Source organism: Cetorhinus maximus, chromosome 23, assembly GCF_964194155.1.
Source record: "Cetorhinus maximus chromosome 23, sCetMax3.hap1.1, whole genome shotgun sequence".
NCBI lineage: Eukaryota > Metazoa > Chordata > Chondrichthyes > Lamniformes > Cetorhinidae > Cetorhinus > Cetorhinus maximus.
Genome location: NC_135901.1, coordinates 50255150 through 50276206, shown reverse-complemented (window position 1 = coordinate 50276206; position 21057 = coordinate 50255150). Strand labels below are relative to the sequence as shown.

General features: G+C 43.3%; 1 protein-coding gene across 1 annotated transcript in view; it reads left to right on the top strand.

The window, feature by feature from the left end:
• Positions 1-17467, top strand: part of LOC144698029 (uncharacterized) — a 45854-nt gene extending 28387 nt beyond the window's left edge. The window contains exons 2-3 of the mRNA XM_078569968.1: positions 7211-7692; positions 17400-17467. Of these exons, the coding sequence (XP_078426094.1) occupies positions 7211-7692; positions 17400-17467 (550 nt within the window). The remainder of the gene's footprint in view (positions 1-7210; positions 7693-17399) is intronic.
• The last annotated feature ends 3590 nt before the right edge of the window (positions 17468-21057 follow it).

Genomic DNA, 21057 nt, shown 5'->3' with positions numbered 1-21057 from the left:
TCTATTTACATTGTCTCTCCTCGTTCACCCTGTCAAGATAAAGGACCACAACCCGCCCCACTCCCCGTATTAAACTGGACTTGTGTCTGGCTCACCCAAAGGGTGCCCAAAAGTGGGAAGCAGCTGAAAATTTGGGTGCGTTGGGATTCAGACCCACTCCTCCAGAGACTGGAACCTGAATCCAGCTCTCCAGTTTGTGGAGAAAATGGAGTTAGATTGTATATATCAGCTCAGAAATAATGATGACCTGCCTGATCAGACTAAAGTTCTTTTGTAATTCGATATGAAATCAATTGCATAAATAAATAATGATTGTATCGAAAACTGTATGAGGAATCCTAGTCCAACTCTTCATGTCATTGGGTCAGGGAAACTTGGTTAACTAAGGCAAACTGTGCATGGATTCTGCAGAAACTCCTTCTTCAAGCGAGAAATGGACAATGATTGAAAGGGGGAAAATTCAGGTTTAAGGAAAGGGAGAAGGAATTTGAGACGAATTGGTTAGCTCTTTAAAAATAGCTGGCACAGATACAATGGGGTGAAGGGCTTTTTGTTAAAGTAAAAACAGAAAATGCTGGAAAAACTCAACAGGTCTGGCAACATCTGTGGAGAGAGAAGCAGAGTTAATGTTTCGAGTCGGCCTGACTCTGAAGAAGAGACATACGGACTTGAAACGTTAACTCAACTTCTCTCTCCACAGATGTTGCCAAACCTGATGAGTTTTTCCCAGCATTTTCTGTTTTTACTTCAGATTTCCAGCATCTACAATGTTTTGCTTCCATCTTAGGTCCTCTTACTGAGCTGTGCCATTTGATGATGACATTGTTGATCAGTCTGTCTCCAGCATTCCTAATGAGAACAGCCGAATTCCATTTCTTCCAAACAAAGACCCAAAGTGCTGCTGCATGACGTCACAGCTTAACATTCCAGACAGCTCCATTGGGATCTTTACAGCACAGGGTTTGTGCAGGGCAGTGGGGATCACGGTCATTTCACATGTGGCAGAGCAGCGGTTTGAAACTGGGCAAAAACATTATCCAAGCTTGCTCATTTAAGTGTGAGTGAATGTTCAATAATTTACATCTGTTGTTAAAAATGAACACAAGGGTTCGAATCCTGCCGCCTGAGGATTTAACATTTTAAATAGGAGAAAACCCACCCAAACACATCCGTATTTTCTAATTCATTTGTCAGCATTCAGGAGATGGCGTATTGGCATTGTCACTGGGCTAGAAATCCAGAGATAAAAGCAAAATACTGTGAATGCGGGAAATGTGAAATAAAAACAGAAAATGCTGGAAAATTTCAGTATGTCTGGCAGCATCTCTGGAGAAAGAAATAGAATTAATGTTTCTATTCCGTATGACTCTTCTTCAGAGTTCTTCGAAAGCAGCACAAAGGACCGAATGGCCTCTTTCTTTGCTATAACTTTCTATAATCTGATGTTTCCCAAAACCACGGTTACTTCTTTCACAGTCATTCTGCCATTTTATAATCCCTCTTGCGAGTGGGTTCAAGGGTTAACAATGTGCACAAGACTGGAAGGAGTCTGCGACTGTGGATAATCGGCACTGTGCACATTCCTGCTATCAGTATTTGGGAGAATCAGGAAGATGAGATCCCAGATTATCTTTACTATGTCATCTGCAAACTCATTCTTTCTAAAATCCTGGGTTCCCACATTCCCTGACCCTGCTTTCCATGGAAAGCTTGGGTTCATGAACTGACTGTGTCTGCATCGAGCAGCTAATTGACCTGGGAGCTGGAGGGGCAGAGGGAGCTGGAGGCGAGGCAGGGACAGAAGCAGAAAGAGATGCGACATGAAAGTGTTTAGAATGTCATGTGTGTCAGTTACTTTCAGTGATGAATGTCTGCTCTGTGTTGCCTTGCCAGTTTCACAGGAGCCGCAGTAATGATGTTGGTGGGTTTTGGAAATTGACAGTTACACATGAGCAGCTTGTGGGGCCATTTCACCTCACTGTCAATTCCATGTCCCAGCTCACAGCAACCGTTGTTGTCATTGACTGAAGAATTCATTCCATTTAAAATGGAAACATTGTTAAAAGCAGCGTCGATAAACCAAACTGATAAAAGCTTCACCGCTTCCCTGGTGGTCTCGTAGTCAGAATTCAGCGCTCTTATCGCCACTGCCTGGGTTCGGTTCCTGGTCAGGGAATTCAGATTTTTGATCTTGTTAAAATGGGTATTAAGAACTTTTTGATTGAAAACATTTCGCAGCTCCACCAGAATCTTTGGGGTGACAGTTGAAGTTTTGCCTCCGAGGTGGAAATATCACACTTGGAACAGGTCGGGAACAAAGATAAAGGCAGAGTGAATGAATGAAGGAAAAGAGGACAAGAGAAGGGCTGGGTGCAAAGCACTGACCACCGAGATGGTGGCGCGAGGCAAAATATGGATGGGGGAAGGACGAATTTTGGACCCTACTGTTTGCACTGACAAAGATATCACTCCTGATGGGTCAATCACAACTGCTCTTTAAACGCAGCACATCAGCTCATCGAGGCCGAATGGCCTCTTTCTATGCTGTAACTTTCTATAATTTGATGTTTCCCAACAGCACGGGTGCATCTTTCACAGTCATTCTGCCATTTTATAACACGCTCTAGCGAGATGTACTTTCTAACTTTCTATTCGGCTCTTTTGAAACCAAAATACGGAGCAAATTCAGTGAGTTTTCTTCTCATTTCCAGCACGAGATTTGTCACGAGACTAATTGAGCGACACATTAATGGTGCCAATCCTTCCCTGGAGCTCACCCTGTCCAAAGAGCACTGTTACCATCAGCCTGTTCTGTACCTTCGTGCAGTACATCTGCTGAACAATATAAGCTTATCACAGTTCTGCTTTCTTCACATTGAAATCCAGTGTGAAAATATGAACAATTTCAAAGCTTATCAACGTACACAAGACAGGAAGGAGCGTGTAGCGGTGGATAATCGGCACTGTATACATACCTGTAATCAGTAGCTGGGGGAATCAGGAAGATCCTGGTGTCTCTTTGCCCTGTTATCTGTAAACTGATCACGTTGTGTTTTATGTTCACACGAACTGACTGAGTTTGGTAAAGTAGCTCCTGGAAGAGCAGAGGGAGCTAGAGATGAGGCAGAAAGATCTGTGATGTGAAAGTGCTTTGAAATTTTTGTGCATCAAATGCTTTCAGTGGTGAATATCCATCATGTGTCAATTTCACAAGAACCGCAGTGATGAGGTTGGTGAATTATTTGTTTGAAAGAAGCTGCGCCCGCCGTGGGGCGAACCCAAGGCCCTGGCATTACGCGCCTTCGCTCTACCGACTGAGTTAGACACAAAGTTAAAACCCGGAATAATGAGAAGCGGGAAACCCCAATGGATTTTGATTCCATCGGCTTAACCACTCGGCCACGACGACTGGCTCTATGCACAGGTTAGTGTCGTTGGTATAAAATCATAGGTGGCTATAGCAGAAGAGCAGGATATTCGGCCAATGGGCCAACGTGTAAATTCTGGCCCATGGAAGAGGAATTTAGCTAATTCAAAAACCCCACCTTTTCTCCACAGCCTTTTATATTTTTATTGTCTCTCCTCGTTCTTCCTGTTAAAGTGAAACAACGCATGCATCTGCTTTAAGTGTGAGCTTGCACTTTTTCGACCAATAGGGCAAATTCAGCAGCACTGGGGTTAGAAACCACGCCTCAACAAAGAGTGAGACCTTAAATCAGCACCTACGACCGCTCAGCTGCGATACCGAGCTTAGGATGCTACTGCCCATTGCATTGTCTGGTATTTCTACTCAAATAGAACAGACTCAAAGCAGCAGCGACATGTCACAAGGACCCACAAGCCTCCTCCGTCAATCCATAAGATCATGGCGGATCCCCAGTCCCAAGACCCGATCCCGAGAGCCCTTCATTCCCTTAAGAGTCAAAAAATCAGGAGAATTTTAGGATGTTTTTTCTTCCATTGATCGGAGAGCTCTGTGGACACCTGGTTGAAATCAGCAATAATGAGAAGCACAATCGGTAAGGCTGGGGAAACCCCAGTGGATTTTAAAAGCATCATTTTCACCACTCGGACACAATAATTGACCAAGGATCCAATGCTTACCACACAATCATCAATAACATCATTCACAGCTTCCGCTTCTCAGCTGCACCTCCTTCCAGACATTGTGATCCATTTTCTTCAGGATTTGTTCCTGGATTTAATATTTACCTGCTTTGTTACCACATTTTGAAATCAGCTTCGCTTCAATATCCAACACAAATTGAATTGCAAACCTGACGTACAAACAATGGAAAACAACTCACTCGGTAACACAAATCCCATGATGCTCATTTTCAGATTCCCAACAGTCAGATTTTCAATAAAATGAAGGAATTTTACATTGAAAACATTTGGAAAGTTTGTGTGACTTTTATTTGTGACTCACTAACTTGGGTATTGTGTAAATGCTGCTCGGAGGTTTAGTGACTGGGATATAATCTACCAGTGTTTTCCTGAGCCTGTGCTCCGTGTACTGGGAGGTTTGGTCCGGGTTGGAGTAGCTTGTGTCCCAGGGATGGGCAGTAACCCGCTGATTGAAGCTGCAGTCGCTGCTTTCTGCTGGCAGCTGGTGATTGGAGAGTGTGGGGCTAGAATATTGCTGCTTTTCTGCTTTTCCCTGTCTCGCTCACTGTGGAGCTGAGGAAAAGAGAATAATTGATGGGCTTGGTTGAATCCAATAACTTCATAAATTTCCAATGGGTTAGATATCGGTACATGGTAGGGCTAATTGTTGTCTCATTACATTTGAAATGAATATTCGAAAAAAGCCATTTGCCTGGGAACTCACTTGGATAACAGTGGAACTGGCAACATTTCAGAAATCTTTCCTTTCAGCGCAAGTACCTAATGACAGCCTGGAACTGTGTGACGATGAATGCCGATGGTGGGAAAACAGTGCAAGCTTCATCCCTGGGTGGTCTCAAACCACCAACCATTTGATTAACAGCCACACGCGCTGACCAATTGCACCACAGAGACTGATGCGGATTTAACTTAGGGTGTTAGCGAGTTAAAGCTTCAGATTTCTGCTACCGGAATGACAATTGTTCTCTATCAGTTTACCTCTTCCAAGATAAAGTTTGGGACATACATTATGGCTACATGGAAACAGTCTGATCTCACCCACTGCAGGCACATCCATGTCACCGGGAACCAGCTCTCCTTCGAGCCTTTGCGTGTCTTGTCTGTTCCCAAGTATTCTGATTGTCCCGAAGTCAATATTAGGTTTGAATTCCTGATGTGCAGAATCCTTTCAATGTCTCAGATCAGTTAATTTCACTGATAACATCAGAGTCAATGTTCAGATGCTTCACGTGTGCAAATAGCTTTATTCAGTTTGCCCACATGTCAACATTCCAACTTTAAAAGTTCAAAGGATTTGATCCATAATAAGAGCATTGCTACTGGCACAACACGGTTTAAATGTTCCATGTGTAGGGGGAAAAATTCACTAGCTCGTCCCATCTCCTGAGACTGCACTGAGTTCAGATCTAACTGTAGGGGTTTGTTCTGCTGTTCATAACATCCAGGAGAGAATTGTGGTGGAGCCTGGAGCAATGTGGCCGTTGCATCAATTGATTTAACAATTTTATATCTTGCCCCTATGGCACCGATCGTATTTTGATTGCAGGATGAAGATATTCTACAATTTGGTCTTTCAATGGCGGGGCGCTCACCCAGCTTTCACTGCGGGACAGAATGTGCCCTAGCCTCACAACAGAAATTCTCTGCGCATGCGCATTCCAGAGTGTACTGGGCATGCGCATTGCCGTCTGTTTCATGAGCATGCGCAGTGCTGGTCTGTGACTGAAGCTGTTCAGAGCGGGTGAGGGAAAGTCGAATGGAGCAAACTAACAGAGTTAGTGGGTGTGTGAGGAGGAATGGAGCCAGCGGAGTGGACAGGGAGGCTTCATAAGAACACAGTGCAAGCCGCAGACCCCAAATAACAAGGTACCGGTCTTGTGTTTGCGGAGAACGGGCCGAAAAAGTCTGGATTTCTCCCTTCGCCAGGCCCCGGGTAACGGCCGCCATCTTTATAGGGGGCAATGTGCAGCAGGGCGCATGCGCGGTCATCCTGGTCCAGACAGCAGGAGGAGAGAATATTGTGCATTTCTATCCTGGACTGACAGGGATGGATTTTGGAAACTCCTTTTACAGGGTGTTAGAAGGGGAGGATTTACACGCAGCAAACTCAGACCAAGATAAGCGTTTGTCTCTTCTCAGTTTCTAATCTTGGACTTACAGTAGTGGATTTTAAATTCCTTTTACAGCAGGGCTGTAGAACTGAACTCAGCCAGAGCAGAGGGACATAGAAAACTGGGAGAGGAAAGAAATGGTGGAGATTTCATGATGGGTCTGGATTTCTCACCACAGGAAGGAGTGTGTGTGTGGGCCTGTGATTTACAGCTTGTGGTGGGGGAGGGGAGATGAGAGGAAGAAATATTCCGTAGCAAGTGGAATTGTCAATTATTAATTTCCAGGCTGGACTGACAATGATTACTTTTTTAAACTCCTTTTACAGGGTCTTAGAAGGGAAGGATTTTCAGATGCCAAACATCATCAAATATTAAGATTTGTAGATTGGAAACGCAAACCAAACATCACATCAACATCTGACTGAGCCACTCGATTCATCAGGACCTGAATATAATCAACCTTTGAATGTGGAAGGAGAAATGTTTGACTGTTCTTTCTATGGGAAAAGATTTCAAACATCAGTGTGACTGGAAAAGCACTGAGACACACACACCCGAGTGAGAGTGTTCCAGTGAACTCACTGTGGAAAGAGCTTTAACCAGTTACGCAGCCTGAAAAATCATCGCACCATTCACAGTGGGGAGAAACTGTATACGTGTTCTGTGTGTGGATGAGAAAATGTGAGAATGGTGTGAAGCTATTCAGTTATCCATCCCAGCTGGAAATTCATTGACACACTCACATTGGGGCCAGCACCATGGTGAAACCGTGGAAATGTGGGGACTGTGGGAAAGGATTCAATTATCCATCTCTGCTGAGAAGCCATCGACGTATTCACACTGGAGAGAAGCCGTTCACCTGCTCCCTATGTGGGAAGGGATTTACTCAGTCATCCACTCTGCTGACACATCAGCGAGGTCACACTGGGGAGAGGCCCCTTCAGCTGCACTTACTGTGGTAAGAGGTTCAGGTCTTCATCCCACCTGAGTGGACACCAGCGATTTCACACTGGGGAGAGGCCATTCATCTGCTCCGTGTGTGGAAAGGGATTCACTGTGTCCTCCAACCTACTAAAACACCAGCAAATTCACACTGAGGAGAGGCCGTTCAATTGCAATTCCTGCGGAAAGAGGTTCAGGCATTCCTCCGACCTCACTGCACACCAGCGAGTTCACACTGGGGAGAAACCATTCATCTGCTCTGTGTGTGCAAAGGGATTCACTCAGTCAGCCAGCCTTCAGTCACACCAGCGAATTCACACTGGGGAGAAACCATTCACCTGCTCTGTGTGTGCGAAGGGATTCACTCAGTCAGCCAGCCTTAAGTCACACCAGCAAGTTCACTCTGGGGAGAAGCCTTTCAGCTGCACTTCCTGTGGAAAGAGGTTCAGGTCTTCATCTAATCTTAAAGTACACAAGCGAGTTCACACTGGGGAGGCCATTCACCTGCATTGTGTGTGGGAAGGGATTCACTCAGTCAGCCAACCTGCTGTCATACCAGCGAATTCACAAGTGACTGCAGGGATTGGATTTTGCTTTTATTGCTGCTGTTAGTCACATCCAGGACTGATCGTCAGATAGTATTAGCTTTGATTCTGCTGATATTAACAACCCTATAACTGGCTGGAGTTTAATTTTCTGGATCTGTCACTGATTATCTGAGCTGCAGTGTCCCTTTTTAAAAGCACCATCTGTGAACTTTCCTCTTAATTTCAGAACTCTCAACAGGAACTCGATTACAATAAAATTATGAATTTTTACTTCAATCCTAAATTAATCTTTGGAGCAAAGTCTACAATTCAGTGTCTGACAGGTTCCACTGATTAACATCTCCAATTAGAGAGTACTGATTAATCCTTGCTGACAATTCTTACTGACTTGTACATTCCACACAGAGACACCTCCATGATGCAATTAATTTATCAAGGAACATGAACAAAACAGTAAAATATTTTACAGGCACATCAGTAAAAGCTTCATCAGTCAACACTGATATTGCTGAATCTTAGAAGGCGCTGAGTTCAATCATTTCTGACACAGCAGCAGCAACATTTGGGAAAGGTGGAACCCACAACAAAGACTGGCTTGAGACCTACTCAGCAGAGATGAATCTGTCATTGAAGCAAAAAGCAAAGCCTACCCGATTACAACATAAACCCAACAGCTAGAACACTGTAACTTGCAAGTAGCTGGGACAGTTATGTGAAAGGCAGGGAGATACTGTGTAAATAAACACTGGATCAGCCCAGATCATGAAATCCAAACTGCCTGTGACAATGGAAATCTACGTGCTGTGTCTGATAGGATCAGGAGGGCGCTTGGTCCGACCATCACCAAATGGATGGTGAAGTTCTCACCCACAGAAGAAAACAGATGTCCCATTGGGTTGAACTTTACTGTGAGCTGTACTCCTGTGAGAAGGACATCTCCCAGTCTCTGTTTGACTCTCTCCTGCAGCTTTCTGTCATGGTTGAATTGGATGAGGAACTCTCATCACCTGAGCTCGAAAAGGTCATTGATTGTTTCACAAGCAGAAAGACACCCAGCAAGGATGGAATTCCAGCTGAACTGCTCAAGCCCAGAAGGTCCCATCTCCTGTCACAGCTTCATGAGCTTCTCCTTCACTGTTGGGAGGGAGGATCCATTCCACAGGACATGTGTGATTGAAGAATGATCACAATATACTAAAAGAAAGGTGACAGAGGAGATTGCAACAACTACAGGGACATCTCACTCCTCAGCATCACAGGGACGTCCTTCACTAGGGTCAGGCTTAAAAGACTCCATCTACTTGCAGAGCGAGTGTATCCAGAAGCACAGAGCGGTTTCTGTGCTGGCAGATCTACAGTGGACATGATCTTCTCCATACGCCAGCTACAAGAGAAGTGTACAATTGGGATTGAATCTAAAATGCTGCCAGCTTCTGTGCTGAGAAAAGTGAAAGGTTATAATTACTGAGTGAAAGTAAATCTTTAAGTATGAATCACAATGAACTTGTATCATTATAAAAGGCATCGAAAAGTTGGATTCCCTAAATATAAGCTTCAGCCTTGAGGTTATGATCTGGAGCTCACAAGCTGTGGGAAGCTCCACCCTCTTTAACTCTTTTTAGTCTCAGAAAGTTGAAGCTCCTTTTGCCTGTGAAAGTGAACTTTCTGTTTTACTTTTCTTCATTATTATTACCGTCATTTGGAAAGGTGCCTGAAGAAAGAAGAAAATAATAACATTTTTGAAAAGCTGAGAAAAATATCAAGACAATTGGAAAAGCAAAGATTGAAATGGGGTTTGGTTCATCCTTGATCTGAAAATGAAGTTGCATAAAGTTGACACAAGTGTGCACATTTGAGAATGTTTCTTCAGCCCCTTTGCTAACAAGCTGAGAAGTTAACCCTTTCCACTGACAGCCTGGTGACAATTTAAACAAAAGGCTTTGCTTTTTAAAGATTTGGCTTCATCCCGTTTGTTATCATCCAAGACAAAGTGTCTGAGAATGGGAGATATGGGAGTGATCTGCAATCTGATTGCAAGTATCTGTACTTGTGTCTCTGATCTACAAACACCATACTATGAGAGTATTAAATGGGACAGTAAAGTTCCTCGAGTGCTCCTGAATGAGATCAAATGGTAATTCATGGAATGACGTATTTAGAATATAAGATAAGAGAAAATCACACCACCAATTGGGAAATGGAATAATTCACTTGGGTATAATTGAATGGAATAGTTCAAATTGATGTACATGTACATTCTAGTGAAAGTCAGGAAAGTGTAGATGAGACCAGTAAACAGAGATTTCTCTTGGTGATGTTTGTGTCCTTGCCTCTGTATTTAAAAGAAACTGAATTTGATAATCTGGCCACTATCCAAGGCATCAGAACCAGGCAGGGGTAGATCAGCAAAGATCTTCAGACAGATACCTCATTGATATTTTGATAAGATCACCTGAAAGACCAAGAGTGACTTGCATAGGTTGGCACATACAGCATGGTATTGGGATATGGTGTGAGTGTGCAGATGTGATATGTCACATGTTGTGTAATTAACATGTGGAAATGCATGGTGACCCTGCACTGAAGAACAGGTCCCAGACATGCTCAGCTACTTGACAACGGAACATGAAGTGATTATTGTGGAAAATTGAATGTGACATTTTAAATCATCAAGACATTAACTCACACTCCATAGTGAAACTAATTATAAAACAATCAGCATTGAATTAAACACACTGGTACCTATCAGAGGGAGTAAAGTTAAAGTGAAGAGGGAAGTAGAATCTGGAATTAGAAAATATCCACAAGGTGGAGGCGGGTGAACAGAGAGATGGAGAATCTTTAAAGTCCGTGCATGAACTTTTGTTTGAACCAGATGTATTTACATCATTCCAAAAATGTAGAATTGTGAGAGATGATGGACAGGTGGGGAGGATGAATCTAAGTCGATAGTTATCACATTTTAGTCAAAAAGTTTTGACATTTATTCTTGGTGGCAGCTCAAGGGTTTGTGTTGCTGATTCTGATCATTCTAGTAGCTTTAGTATGTTATCTACTGTTTGTCATCAAGAAATTAGGAAAACAAGCTCAGAACTTAGAAATAGTGAGGTTAGTCAGAAATCAGTTGTGAGAAGTCAGTAAGGATATTCCCTTCTCAAGGTGGGGAGGTCTGTAAGAAATCACTGTCTAATAACCTTATAAAATCTTCAGAAATGTATTGAATATTATAGGAATAGCTCTCTATCTTTTGCTTAGGAAGAATGAGGGGAGATGGGAGAGAAACTGGAGAAAGATGTGGGTTCAGGACACAGATAAGAGGAAACATTAGAGATAGTTTGTTCCGGTGGGCTAGTGGAAGGGAGGGAAGCAGCAGAGGCAGATGATCGGATTGTCCCAATCTTAGTGACAAAAAAGCTCCATGAACTCCTCACACTTATTGTTGGAGGTGAGGATGGAGGAGACAGGGGAGAGGGAGAGCCTTTCCAAAGGAACTAACTTGTGTTAGAGATATTAAAAAGACTTGACACACAGTGAGTTGAACACAAAGCTGATTTATTTGACTTTTATCCAGAATATCAACCCCTATAACTGGGCTGTAGTTTATAAACATCAGCAGAAACAGCCTCAAATGAACATGGTTAGTCCTGGATGGAATTTCACAACATCCAATCACTGTTATTACTTGTGAACCCGCTGGTGTCTCAGCAGGTGGGATAACTGAGTGAATCCCTTCCCACACTTGGAGCAGGTGAATGGTCTCTCCCCAGTGTGAACTCGCTGGTGTGTCAGCAGGTGGGATGACTGAGTGAATTCCTTCCCACATTCTGAGCAGGTGAATGGCCTCTCCCCAGTGTGACTGCGCTGGTGTTCAGTGAGGTGAGATGACCACCTGAACCCAGTCCCGCACTGAGAGCACCTGAACGGCCTCTCGTCAGTGTGAAGACGTTGATGCGACATCAGATTCCCAGAACTTATGTAGCACTTCCCACAGTCTGGACATTTAAAAGGTCTCTCCTCAGTGTGAACTCGCTGGTGTGTCAGCAGGTTGGATGGATCCGTAAATCCCTTCCCACACTCAGAGCAGGTGAAAGGTCTCTCCCCAGTGTGAACTCGCTTGTGAGTCAACAGGTGGGACAACCGAGTGAATCCCTTCCAACACTCGGAGCAGGTGAACGGCCTCTCTCCAGTGTGACTGCGCCGATGAATTTCCAGCAGGGAAGGGTAATTGAATCCCTTCCCACAGTCCCCACATTTCCACAGTTTCTCCCCGTTGTGACTGCGTTTACGTTTTGACAGGCCAGATGATCGGCTGAAGCCTCGTCCACACACTGAACACATGTACGGTTTCTCCCCACGGTGAACGTTGCTTTTTCCCTCCATATTCAAAATCCAATGATATTCAGATTCCGATAGAATGGGCGACTCCATCAAATTCTGAAGTGATGTTTGGTTTCAGTTTCCTGACTATAAATCCTCCCCTTCTAATACCCTGTGAAATTGATTTAAAACAGAACAAAGGGAGTGAGAGAGAACCCACAAAAACACAAAGGCAGGTTGTGAAACTGAGCTGAATGAATCTGGGAATTTGTGGGGCCGGCACGAGGGAAAAGTGACCATGAAAACTGCTGGATTGTCATAAAAACCCAACTGGTTCACTAATGTCCTTCAGGGAAGTGGACCTGCCACCCGGTCTGGGCCTACACAAGACTCTGGCCCACAAGGGAGGAGAGGGAGAGAGAGGTGAGAGAGGCAGGGGGTGAAGGGATATCTATAACACAACAAGAACTTTGACAAAATTTCCAGAAACCTCAACCTCCACCCCCTGGAAGGACCAGGGTAGATGTATGTGAACACCATCACCTCCAAGTTCCCCTGCAAGTCACACACCATCCTGACTTGTCTGACATCCAGTATTTGATGAGCAGAAAGTTCCTCCATTTAATTACTGGAAAGACTGAAGCCATTGTCTTCAGTCCCAGCTAAAAACTCCACTCCCTAGACACCGACTCCATCCCTCTCCCTGACTGAATGAGACTGAACCAGACTGTTGATAGGAATAGGAGTAGGCCATTCAGCCCATCGAACCTGCTCCACCATTCAATCCGATCAATGTCTTTTTCCCCACACTATCCCCATATCCCTTTATGTAATTGCTAAGCCTGTCATCCATTCCTTTGTTTCCTCTACACTCAACTCCTGGCCGGCTTCCCACATTCAGCACCCCTGTAATCCAGAACTCTGCTTACTCTCACCAGGTCTTGTTCACCCATCACCCCTGTACTCACTGACTTACAAAGGCTCTGGGTTAAGGAGAACTCAATTTTAAATTTCTCATCATTAGTTTAAATTCATACAAGGTCTTTCCTTCCCTATCTCTGTAATCTCCTCCAGCCTCACAATCCTCCAATTCTCTAATTCCGACCTCATCAGCATTCCTGATTTTAACTGCTCCACCTTTGGTGTCTCCCCCTTCGGCTGCCAAGGCCACAAGCTCTGGAATTTACCCCCTAAACCTCTCTTTCCTCCTTTAATATAATCCTTAAAACCTTCCTCTTTTAGTAAACCTTTGTTCATCTGCCCTGATATCTCTTCATGTGGCTCACTGTCAAATGTTGCTTTCTAACACTCCCGTGAAACACCTTGGAGCGTTCTGTCACACAATAGAATTAATTAATTAACGTTTCAGGGTGGACAGTATGTGATAGTCAATATAAGCTCAGAGCGGGAGAGAAATTGACTTTAGCACAGGAAAAACAATTCCTGACTATGAAAGATACTGTGGGAAGATAAAGCTGGGAAGCCAGCAGCACATGTTCAGTGGGTGGGCAGCAGTGGAAACCTCACTTAGACAGAGTTGGCAGAAGTTACAGTAGAGTACGAAACATAGTTAAAACACACCCAGTATTAGAGGCAGGGGAGTTTAGACAATGGCAGAGAGGTGGTCAGGAAGGGCAGAGGTAAAACAGGGCAATAGGTGGACATGGATTCAGATCCACAGTGGAGGAGTGACACCAGCCATTGAACTCTCACAGATAACACAGCACAGCACTAAAGGTCTCAATTGTAGATGAATACTCAAAAATATTAACCTCTGAAACTATTTCACTCATTCCAGCTTTAAACTCCCCTGTTGCAGCCTGCAGCTGGAAAGATATCAAAAGCACTGGAGTCAGAGAAAAATCTTCCAGTTGAGGAAATACCCGGGGAGCGGGATGATGTCACCGTGTAATTGTCGATGCGTGATGATGTCACAGACACAAACACAGAACATCTGGGTCTGTGCAAACCAGTGATCACCACACATTATGAAGGATGGGAGAGGCTGCAGAGCAGATTTGCCAGAATGGTTCGAGGGATGAGGGATTTTAATTGTCAGGTGAGGTTCGAGAAACTGGGGTTTTCCTCTTTGGTGTAAAGGAGATTGAGGGGAGATTTGATAGAGTTGTACAAGATTATGAAAGGTATGGATAGGGTAGTTAAATGAAAGCTTTTCCCATTAGCTGATTATGAAAGGATTAAGGGACAGAGATTTAAGATTTTAGGCAAGATCCACAAGGGAGAGATTTTTTACCCAGTGACTGGTAGTGACATGGAACTCTATGCATACATTCAAAGGCTGATGATATTCAGGTCCTGATGAATCAAGTGACTTTCAGATTTTGATGTGATGTTTGGTTTGTGTTTCTCGTCTCCCCTCCTCTTCTAACATCCTGTAAATAGAGTTCACAAGATCCATCACTGTCAGTCCAGGACAGAAATTCTGAAAGGTTAAACGTTTCTCTTGGTTTGAGTTTGCTGTGTGTACACCTCCCCTTCTCCCCAGTAAAAGGAATTTCTAAAATCCATCCCTGTCAGTCCAGGATAGAAATTCACCACATTCTCTCCTCCTGCTACCTGGACCAGGATGACCGCGCATGCGCCCTGCTGCACATTGCCCCCTATAAAAATGGCTGCCGTAACCCCGGGCCTGGAGAAGGGAGAAATCCAGACTTTTTCGGCCCGTTCTCTGCAAACACAAGAACGGTACCTTGTTATTTGGGGTCTGCGACCTGCACTATGTCTTTATGAAGCCTCCCTGCCCACTCCGCTGGCTCCATTCCTCCTCACACACCCACTAACTCTGTTAGTTTGCTCCACTCGACATTCTCTTACCCGCTCTGAGCAGCTTCAGTCACAGATCAGCACTGCGCATGCTCCACACACACACACACACACACACACACACACACATATACACACACATATGCAGAGAATTGCGCATGTGCATGGAGCTGCTGTAAAGAGGATAGCGCACATTCTGCCCCGCAGTGAATGCTGGGTGACCACCCCGCCATTCGAAGGTGATAATGTGCAACAGAAACATGTAATCAGAATACGACGCCAAAGGGGCAAGATATAAAATTCTTGAATTAATCTATGCAGTGACCAAATTGGTCTGGTCTCCACCATAATTCTCTCCTGGACATAATGAACAACAGAACAAAGCCCTACAGCTAGACCTGAACTCACTGGAGTCTCAGCAGTTGGGGTGAGCTGGTGCCTTTTTTTCGCTGCAAAACATGGAACATTAAATGCCTCTTGCCAGTAACAATGCCTTGACTGTGGATCAAACTCTTTGAACTTTTCAAGTTGGAGTATCAACATGTGGGCAAACTGAATAAAGCCCTTTGCACTCATGAAGTATCTGAATGGCCTCGCACCAGTGAGACTGTGTTGATGTGACGGTAAAAGAGATGATGAGTGAATCCCTTTCCATTTCCAGCTGGTGAATGGTCTGTTTACAGATTGAGTTTACCTATATGTTTTCAGCTCAGACATGGATCTCGAAATCTGCTGGTAATGGGTTCGTCCATAAGAACAAGGAGCAGGAGTAGGCCATTCGGCCCCTCAAGCCTGCTCCGCCATTCAATAAGATCATGGCTGATCTGTAAGTAACCCGAAATCTATATCGTGCCTACCCCCGATAATGTATCACCCCCTTGCTTACCAAGAATATATCCACCACTGTTTTAAAAATATTCAAAGACTTTGCTTCCACAATTTTTTCAGGAAGGGAGTTCCAAAGACTCACGGCCCTCTGAGAGAAAAAAAAACTTTGCTTCAGCTCCGTTTTAAATCGGTGACCCTTTAAACAGCAATCCCTAGTTCTAGATTCTCCCACAAGAGTCCTGTCCATATTAACCCTGTCAAGTCCCCTCAGGATCTTATATGTTTCACTAAGGAGTTAAAGAAACGCAAAATACTGCAGGTGCTGGGCTATCTCAAATAAAAACAGAAAATATTGAAATTCTCAGCAAATCTGTTAGCGTCTGTGGAGAGAGAAACATATTTTCATTTCAGACCTGTAACCTTTCATCAGAACTGCACTGCATCTGAACTGTTAATTTTGCCTCTCAATCCAAAGATGCTGCCAGGTGTAGTCAGAGAACTCAAGAAGAAAAAGAAAATCCCTTTGAGGAATGGAATCCAAGGAAAATGAAGGGTGAAATGCCCGACTGACCAGAAAAGTCAAGGCATCTTTCCCTTCTTTAAGACGTTGGAACATTGACTCTGATGTTATCAGTGAAATTAACTGATCTGAGACATTGAAAGGATTCTCGTTACTGCACATCAGGAATTCAAACCTAATATCAGCTTCGGGACAATCAGAATATTTGGTAAAAGACAATACATGAGAAGGCTTTAAGGGAGATGGCATCGGTTGTAGGAGAGCTGGTTCCCGGTGACATGGATGTGTCAGCAGTGGGTGGGATCAGACTGTTTCCATGTATCCACAATGAGTGCCCCACCCTTTATTTTGAAATAATAAAACTGATAGAGAGTGATAGTCATCTGGGTAGCGGCAACCTGAAGATTTGACTCACCTTCATCCTGGTTGGGATACCATGTAGGCTGACCTTTTATAAGTCTCTGTGGCGCAATTGGTCAGCGGGTTTGCCTGTTTATCGAAAGGTTAGTGATTCAAGACCATCCAGAGGCGAAGATGTTACTGTTTTCCCTCCATCTGTATTCATTATCACACAGTTCCACATTGTCACCAGGTACTTGGGCTGCAAAATAATATCCCCAAAATGGTGCCAGATCTACTGTTATCCAGTGAACTCCCACACAAAAAGCAAACACACAAACACATATAATGAGAAAAGATTTGAACCTACTAAATAGCTTCATCGAACCCATTAGAAATCTAGGAAATTATTGGATTCAAGCAAAGCCATCAATTAATCTCTCTTCCTCAGCTCCACAGTGAGTGAGACAGGGAAAAGCAGAAAATCAACCCGGGCCAAACCTCCCAATACACCGAGCACAGGCTCAGGGAAACCCAGGTAGATTATATCCCGGTCACTAAACCTCCGAGCAGCATTTACAGAATACCCAAGTTAGTGAGTCACAAATAAAAGTCACACCAACTTTCTAAAGCTTTTCACCGTATTTGTTCTCAAGTGTAAGATTTGCAGCGGAGGCAAAGCTTCAACCCTCACTCCACTGATTCCAATAAATGTTTCCAAGAAATCGTTTTAACAACTTCACAAGATCAATACATTTTCATTCCCTGACTGGGAATTGAATCATGAGAGCGTCGAATCCTAACCAATAGACTACCATACTAGCTGTCCAACGCACTTTCGGTTTGGCTTATCCACAGCTTTTGCCCTTTTTTTAATTTCAGTTGAGATTCAGATTCAACAAAAAACGACTTATTCAGCCAATGAAAACAACGATTGCTGTGAGCTGTAACATGAAATTGACAATGAGGTGATAGTCCCACAAGCTGCTCATGTGCAACTTTCAATTTCCAAAAACCTCCAACCTAAATGCTGTTGGTCCAATGAAAGTGCCGAATCATAGTCTCTGTGCCACGAGGGAAACTACCAATAAGGCTTGAAATTTGACTTATGGAGGCTACTGTTTACATGTTTTTTTTCCATTTCAGATCTTTTCCACCAGAGACAACTTGCTCCGACCAAATGGTCTGTTTAGGTTGAACACAAGTGACTTCTTAACCAATGAGAAGAACCAATGCTGTTAGCTGGAACATGTAATCGATACTTTCCCCCTTTAAGACAGTTCTTAAAGCTTACACCTTTGACGGAGCTTTTAGTCCGGATATGTGGCTCAGTGTCACACTTTATTATATAATGATCTCGAGGAACGCCTTGTGACGTTTCATTACGTTAAACGTGTTTTATAAATATAAGTTGTTGTTGTAAGACACACATAGAAAGGGCCAATCTCCTCTTCTATCTTTTACGCTGCTGCTTCTCTCTGCAACTTTCTAACATGAAGTTGCATAACTAATGTAAATAAAATTTGTGATTTTAGAAACGCTTTCACCCCTCAGGGAACTGAACCACATTGACAATCGCAGAGGAACACACACAGATATATACACCGAGAGTGACAGAGGCCTAAGGGGAGATAGGGGCGAAAAAAGCATGGATTTCACTAACTTGACTCAGTTTTTGTTTGATTTCCAAAAGCAAATTTCCTGAATGGAAATCAGAAAATACGTGTGTATTTGGATGGGTTTTCTTCTATTGAAATGATAATTAATTCGGTTAAAATCACAAAAGGTAAAAATCTTAGTCAGCAGGATGTTTATATTTACAACAAAGGTAAATGATTGCACTTCCACTCACACTTAAATAAACACGCTTGGATAATGCTCTTGCCAGGTTTCAAACTGCTGCGCTATCACATGTGAAGCGAATATGACCCCACTCGCCTCTATAAACCCTGCGCTGTAAAGATCCCAATGGAGCTGTCTGGAATGTTAAACGGTGACGTCATGCAGCAGCACTTTGGGTCTTTGTTTTGAAGAAATGGAATTCGGCTGTTCTCATTAGGAATGCTGGAGACAGACTGATCAACAATGTCATCATCAAATGGCACAGCTCAGTATCATCAAATAGCACAACGTACATCCACCAACATCCACACATCGTGTCTATGTCCCTTTTGTACAAAGAGCTTTCTAATTAATCTCAATTTCCTTCTCTTTCTTCTTAACCCTGTTTTTTTTTCGCTTTGAATCTATTGTCCAATTCCTATTTGGAAACTCAGAGTTGAGAAAACCAATATTGAAAGCTTCAGCTGGTTCCTCACCTGAGCAAATGCGTCAGGGTTGGTTTTCCGGGCACTGACGTTTGCAGTGCTTTATTTTGGTCGGAAGAACAAGGCAGTATAATTTTCAGGGTGATCTGGAATCAATCGGGCCGAATGTCCTCTTCCTCTGCTGTAGCCATCCCAAGATTTTATATGAACAACATTAATACTCATTGAAGGCTCATTGCTGTGGCCGAGTGGTCAAGGTTGGATTCGAAACCCATTGGAAATCTCTCCTCATAGGCTTGAATCCTGCCGACTGCGCGGCTTCCTTTTTTTCCCTTTCGGTGCCGCCAGAACAAATTATTGATGAAATGAAGTCAAAAACCTTCCAAACTCTCCCGTGTGTTTTTCCTGCCTGACTTCCATGTTCCTTCATTCCTGTACAACTACTAGCATTCACCAAATCTCAAAATGAGCACCGTGGTATTTGTATTGCACAGTGACTCGCTTTCCTGTTTCCAAGATAAATACTTATCCTGTATAACATTCCATTCCCAGATCTAAATTATTTTAAACCAATTAAACTATCTGTTTAAACATGTGATCGAACCGGACCTTTGGATATCTGTAACAATCATTAATCCCTGTTCTATGAAGAGGGATAATCTGTAACAATTATTTATCCCTGAGTTCTGATGTAGAGTCATACGGACTCGAAACATTAACTGTGTTCCTCTCCGCAGATGCTGCCAGACATGCTGAGTTTTTCCAGGTATTTTTGTTTTTATCCCTGTTCTGTAACAGACTCGGTTGGCAGGTTGAAGAGGAAACGTATTGAGAATGTAGATATAAACTCAGAAAGAATAAGGACATGCTGAATCAGAATAAACGTCTTTTATAAATTCAATATGATATCAATTGTGTAAATAAGTAAAAATTATATCAAAGCCAGTATCAGGAACCTAAGTCCAACTCACCATGTCATTGGGTCAGAGAAACTATTTTAATTAAGGCAAATTGTGCATGGATTCTGCAGAAACTGCTTCTTTGAAAGTGAATTGGACAACTACCTGAAGTGGATAAACATCATGTTTATGAAAAGAGAGAAGTAAATTGAGACTAATTGGTTCCTCTCCACAACAGAAGCTGGCACAGGTCGGTTTAGTGGTTAGGATTCAGTGCTCTTACCGCCGCGCCCCGGGTTTGGATAGATATGATGATCGAATGATTTTCCAACATGTTGTGCCATTTGATGATGACATCATTGATCAGTCTGTCTCCAGCATTCCTAATGAGAACAGCTGAAATCCCTTTCTTCAAATCAAAGACCCAAAGTGCTACTGCAGGACTGCATTGCAATCAGGGGTATTGGGTACTGTCTCCTGCTGTGTTTCTGTGGTGTAGTGGTTATCATATTTGCCTTGCACAATAAAAGCGCCCTGGTTAGAATCCGGGGCAGAAACGTTGTCAAATAGTTGAATTGTTCTTGTTTACTGTGGAACATTAACTGAACGCAGTATCCGACAACCACGTTATGTTCTCTCTTCATCATTTCACAGAATAAACACTCAGCAAAGTAAACATACTTTTAAACTGGCAGCAGGTGAGTGCGGGCCCGGATATTGCTGCATTTCCCTGTCTCACTCACTGGAGAGCTGAGGAAGAGAGAATAATTAATGGGTTTATTTGAATCCAATAACTTCATAGATTTGAAATGTGCGATGGTACATGGTTGATCAGTTGTTAAAAGTATAAATTATATTTGAAAATGATCCTCAGAAAAAATCATTACTGTTAGAAATCGTTGGGTAACAGGAAAGGTTGCAATTTCTTTTCTTTCTTTTGTCGCTTAAGGACCCAATGTCACCCTGAACTGTGAGAATGAATGTTGTTTGTATTTTACATAAACGTGTCATTTTGTGGGAGAAACGTGCCTCTGGTGAAAGAGGCCTGAAATGAAAGTAGAAGATACAGGCATCAGGCTAGGTGGTAACCCTGGTGGTCTAGTGGGCAGGAATCAGCGCTTTCACCACCGTGGTCTGGTTTCGATTCCCAGTCAGGGAATGGTAATTTACTGCCCTCGTGCAAATTGCTAAAATTTAGCTGATTAAAAGCTCAAAACGCATAAAAGCTCTGCCAGAATCAGTGGAGTATGGCATCGGCGCCAGAAATATCATCCGTCAAGACCAAATACAGAGGTGAAGATATAGAATGAGGAAAGGGTTGTGTTAGGTTGCATAGCACCAACTGTCGGGATGATGGTGCAAGGCAAAATATAG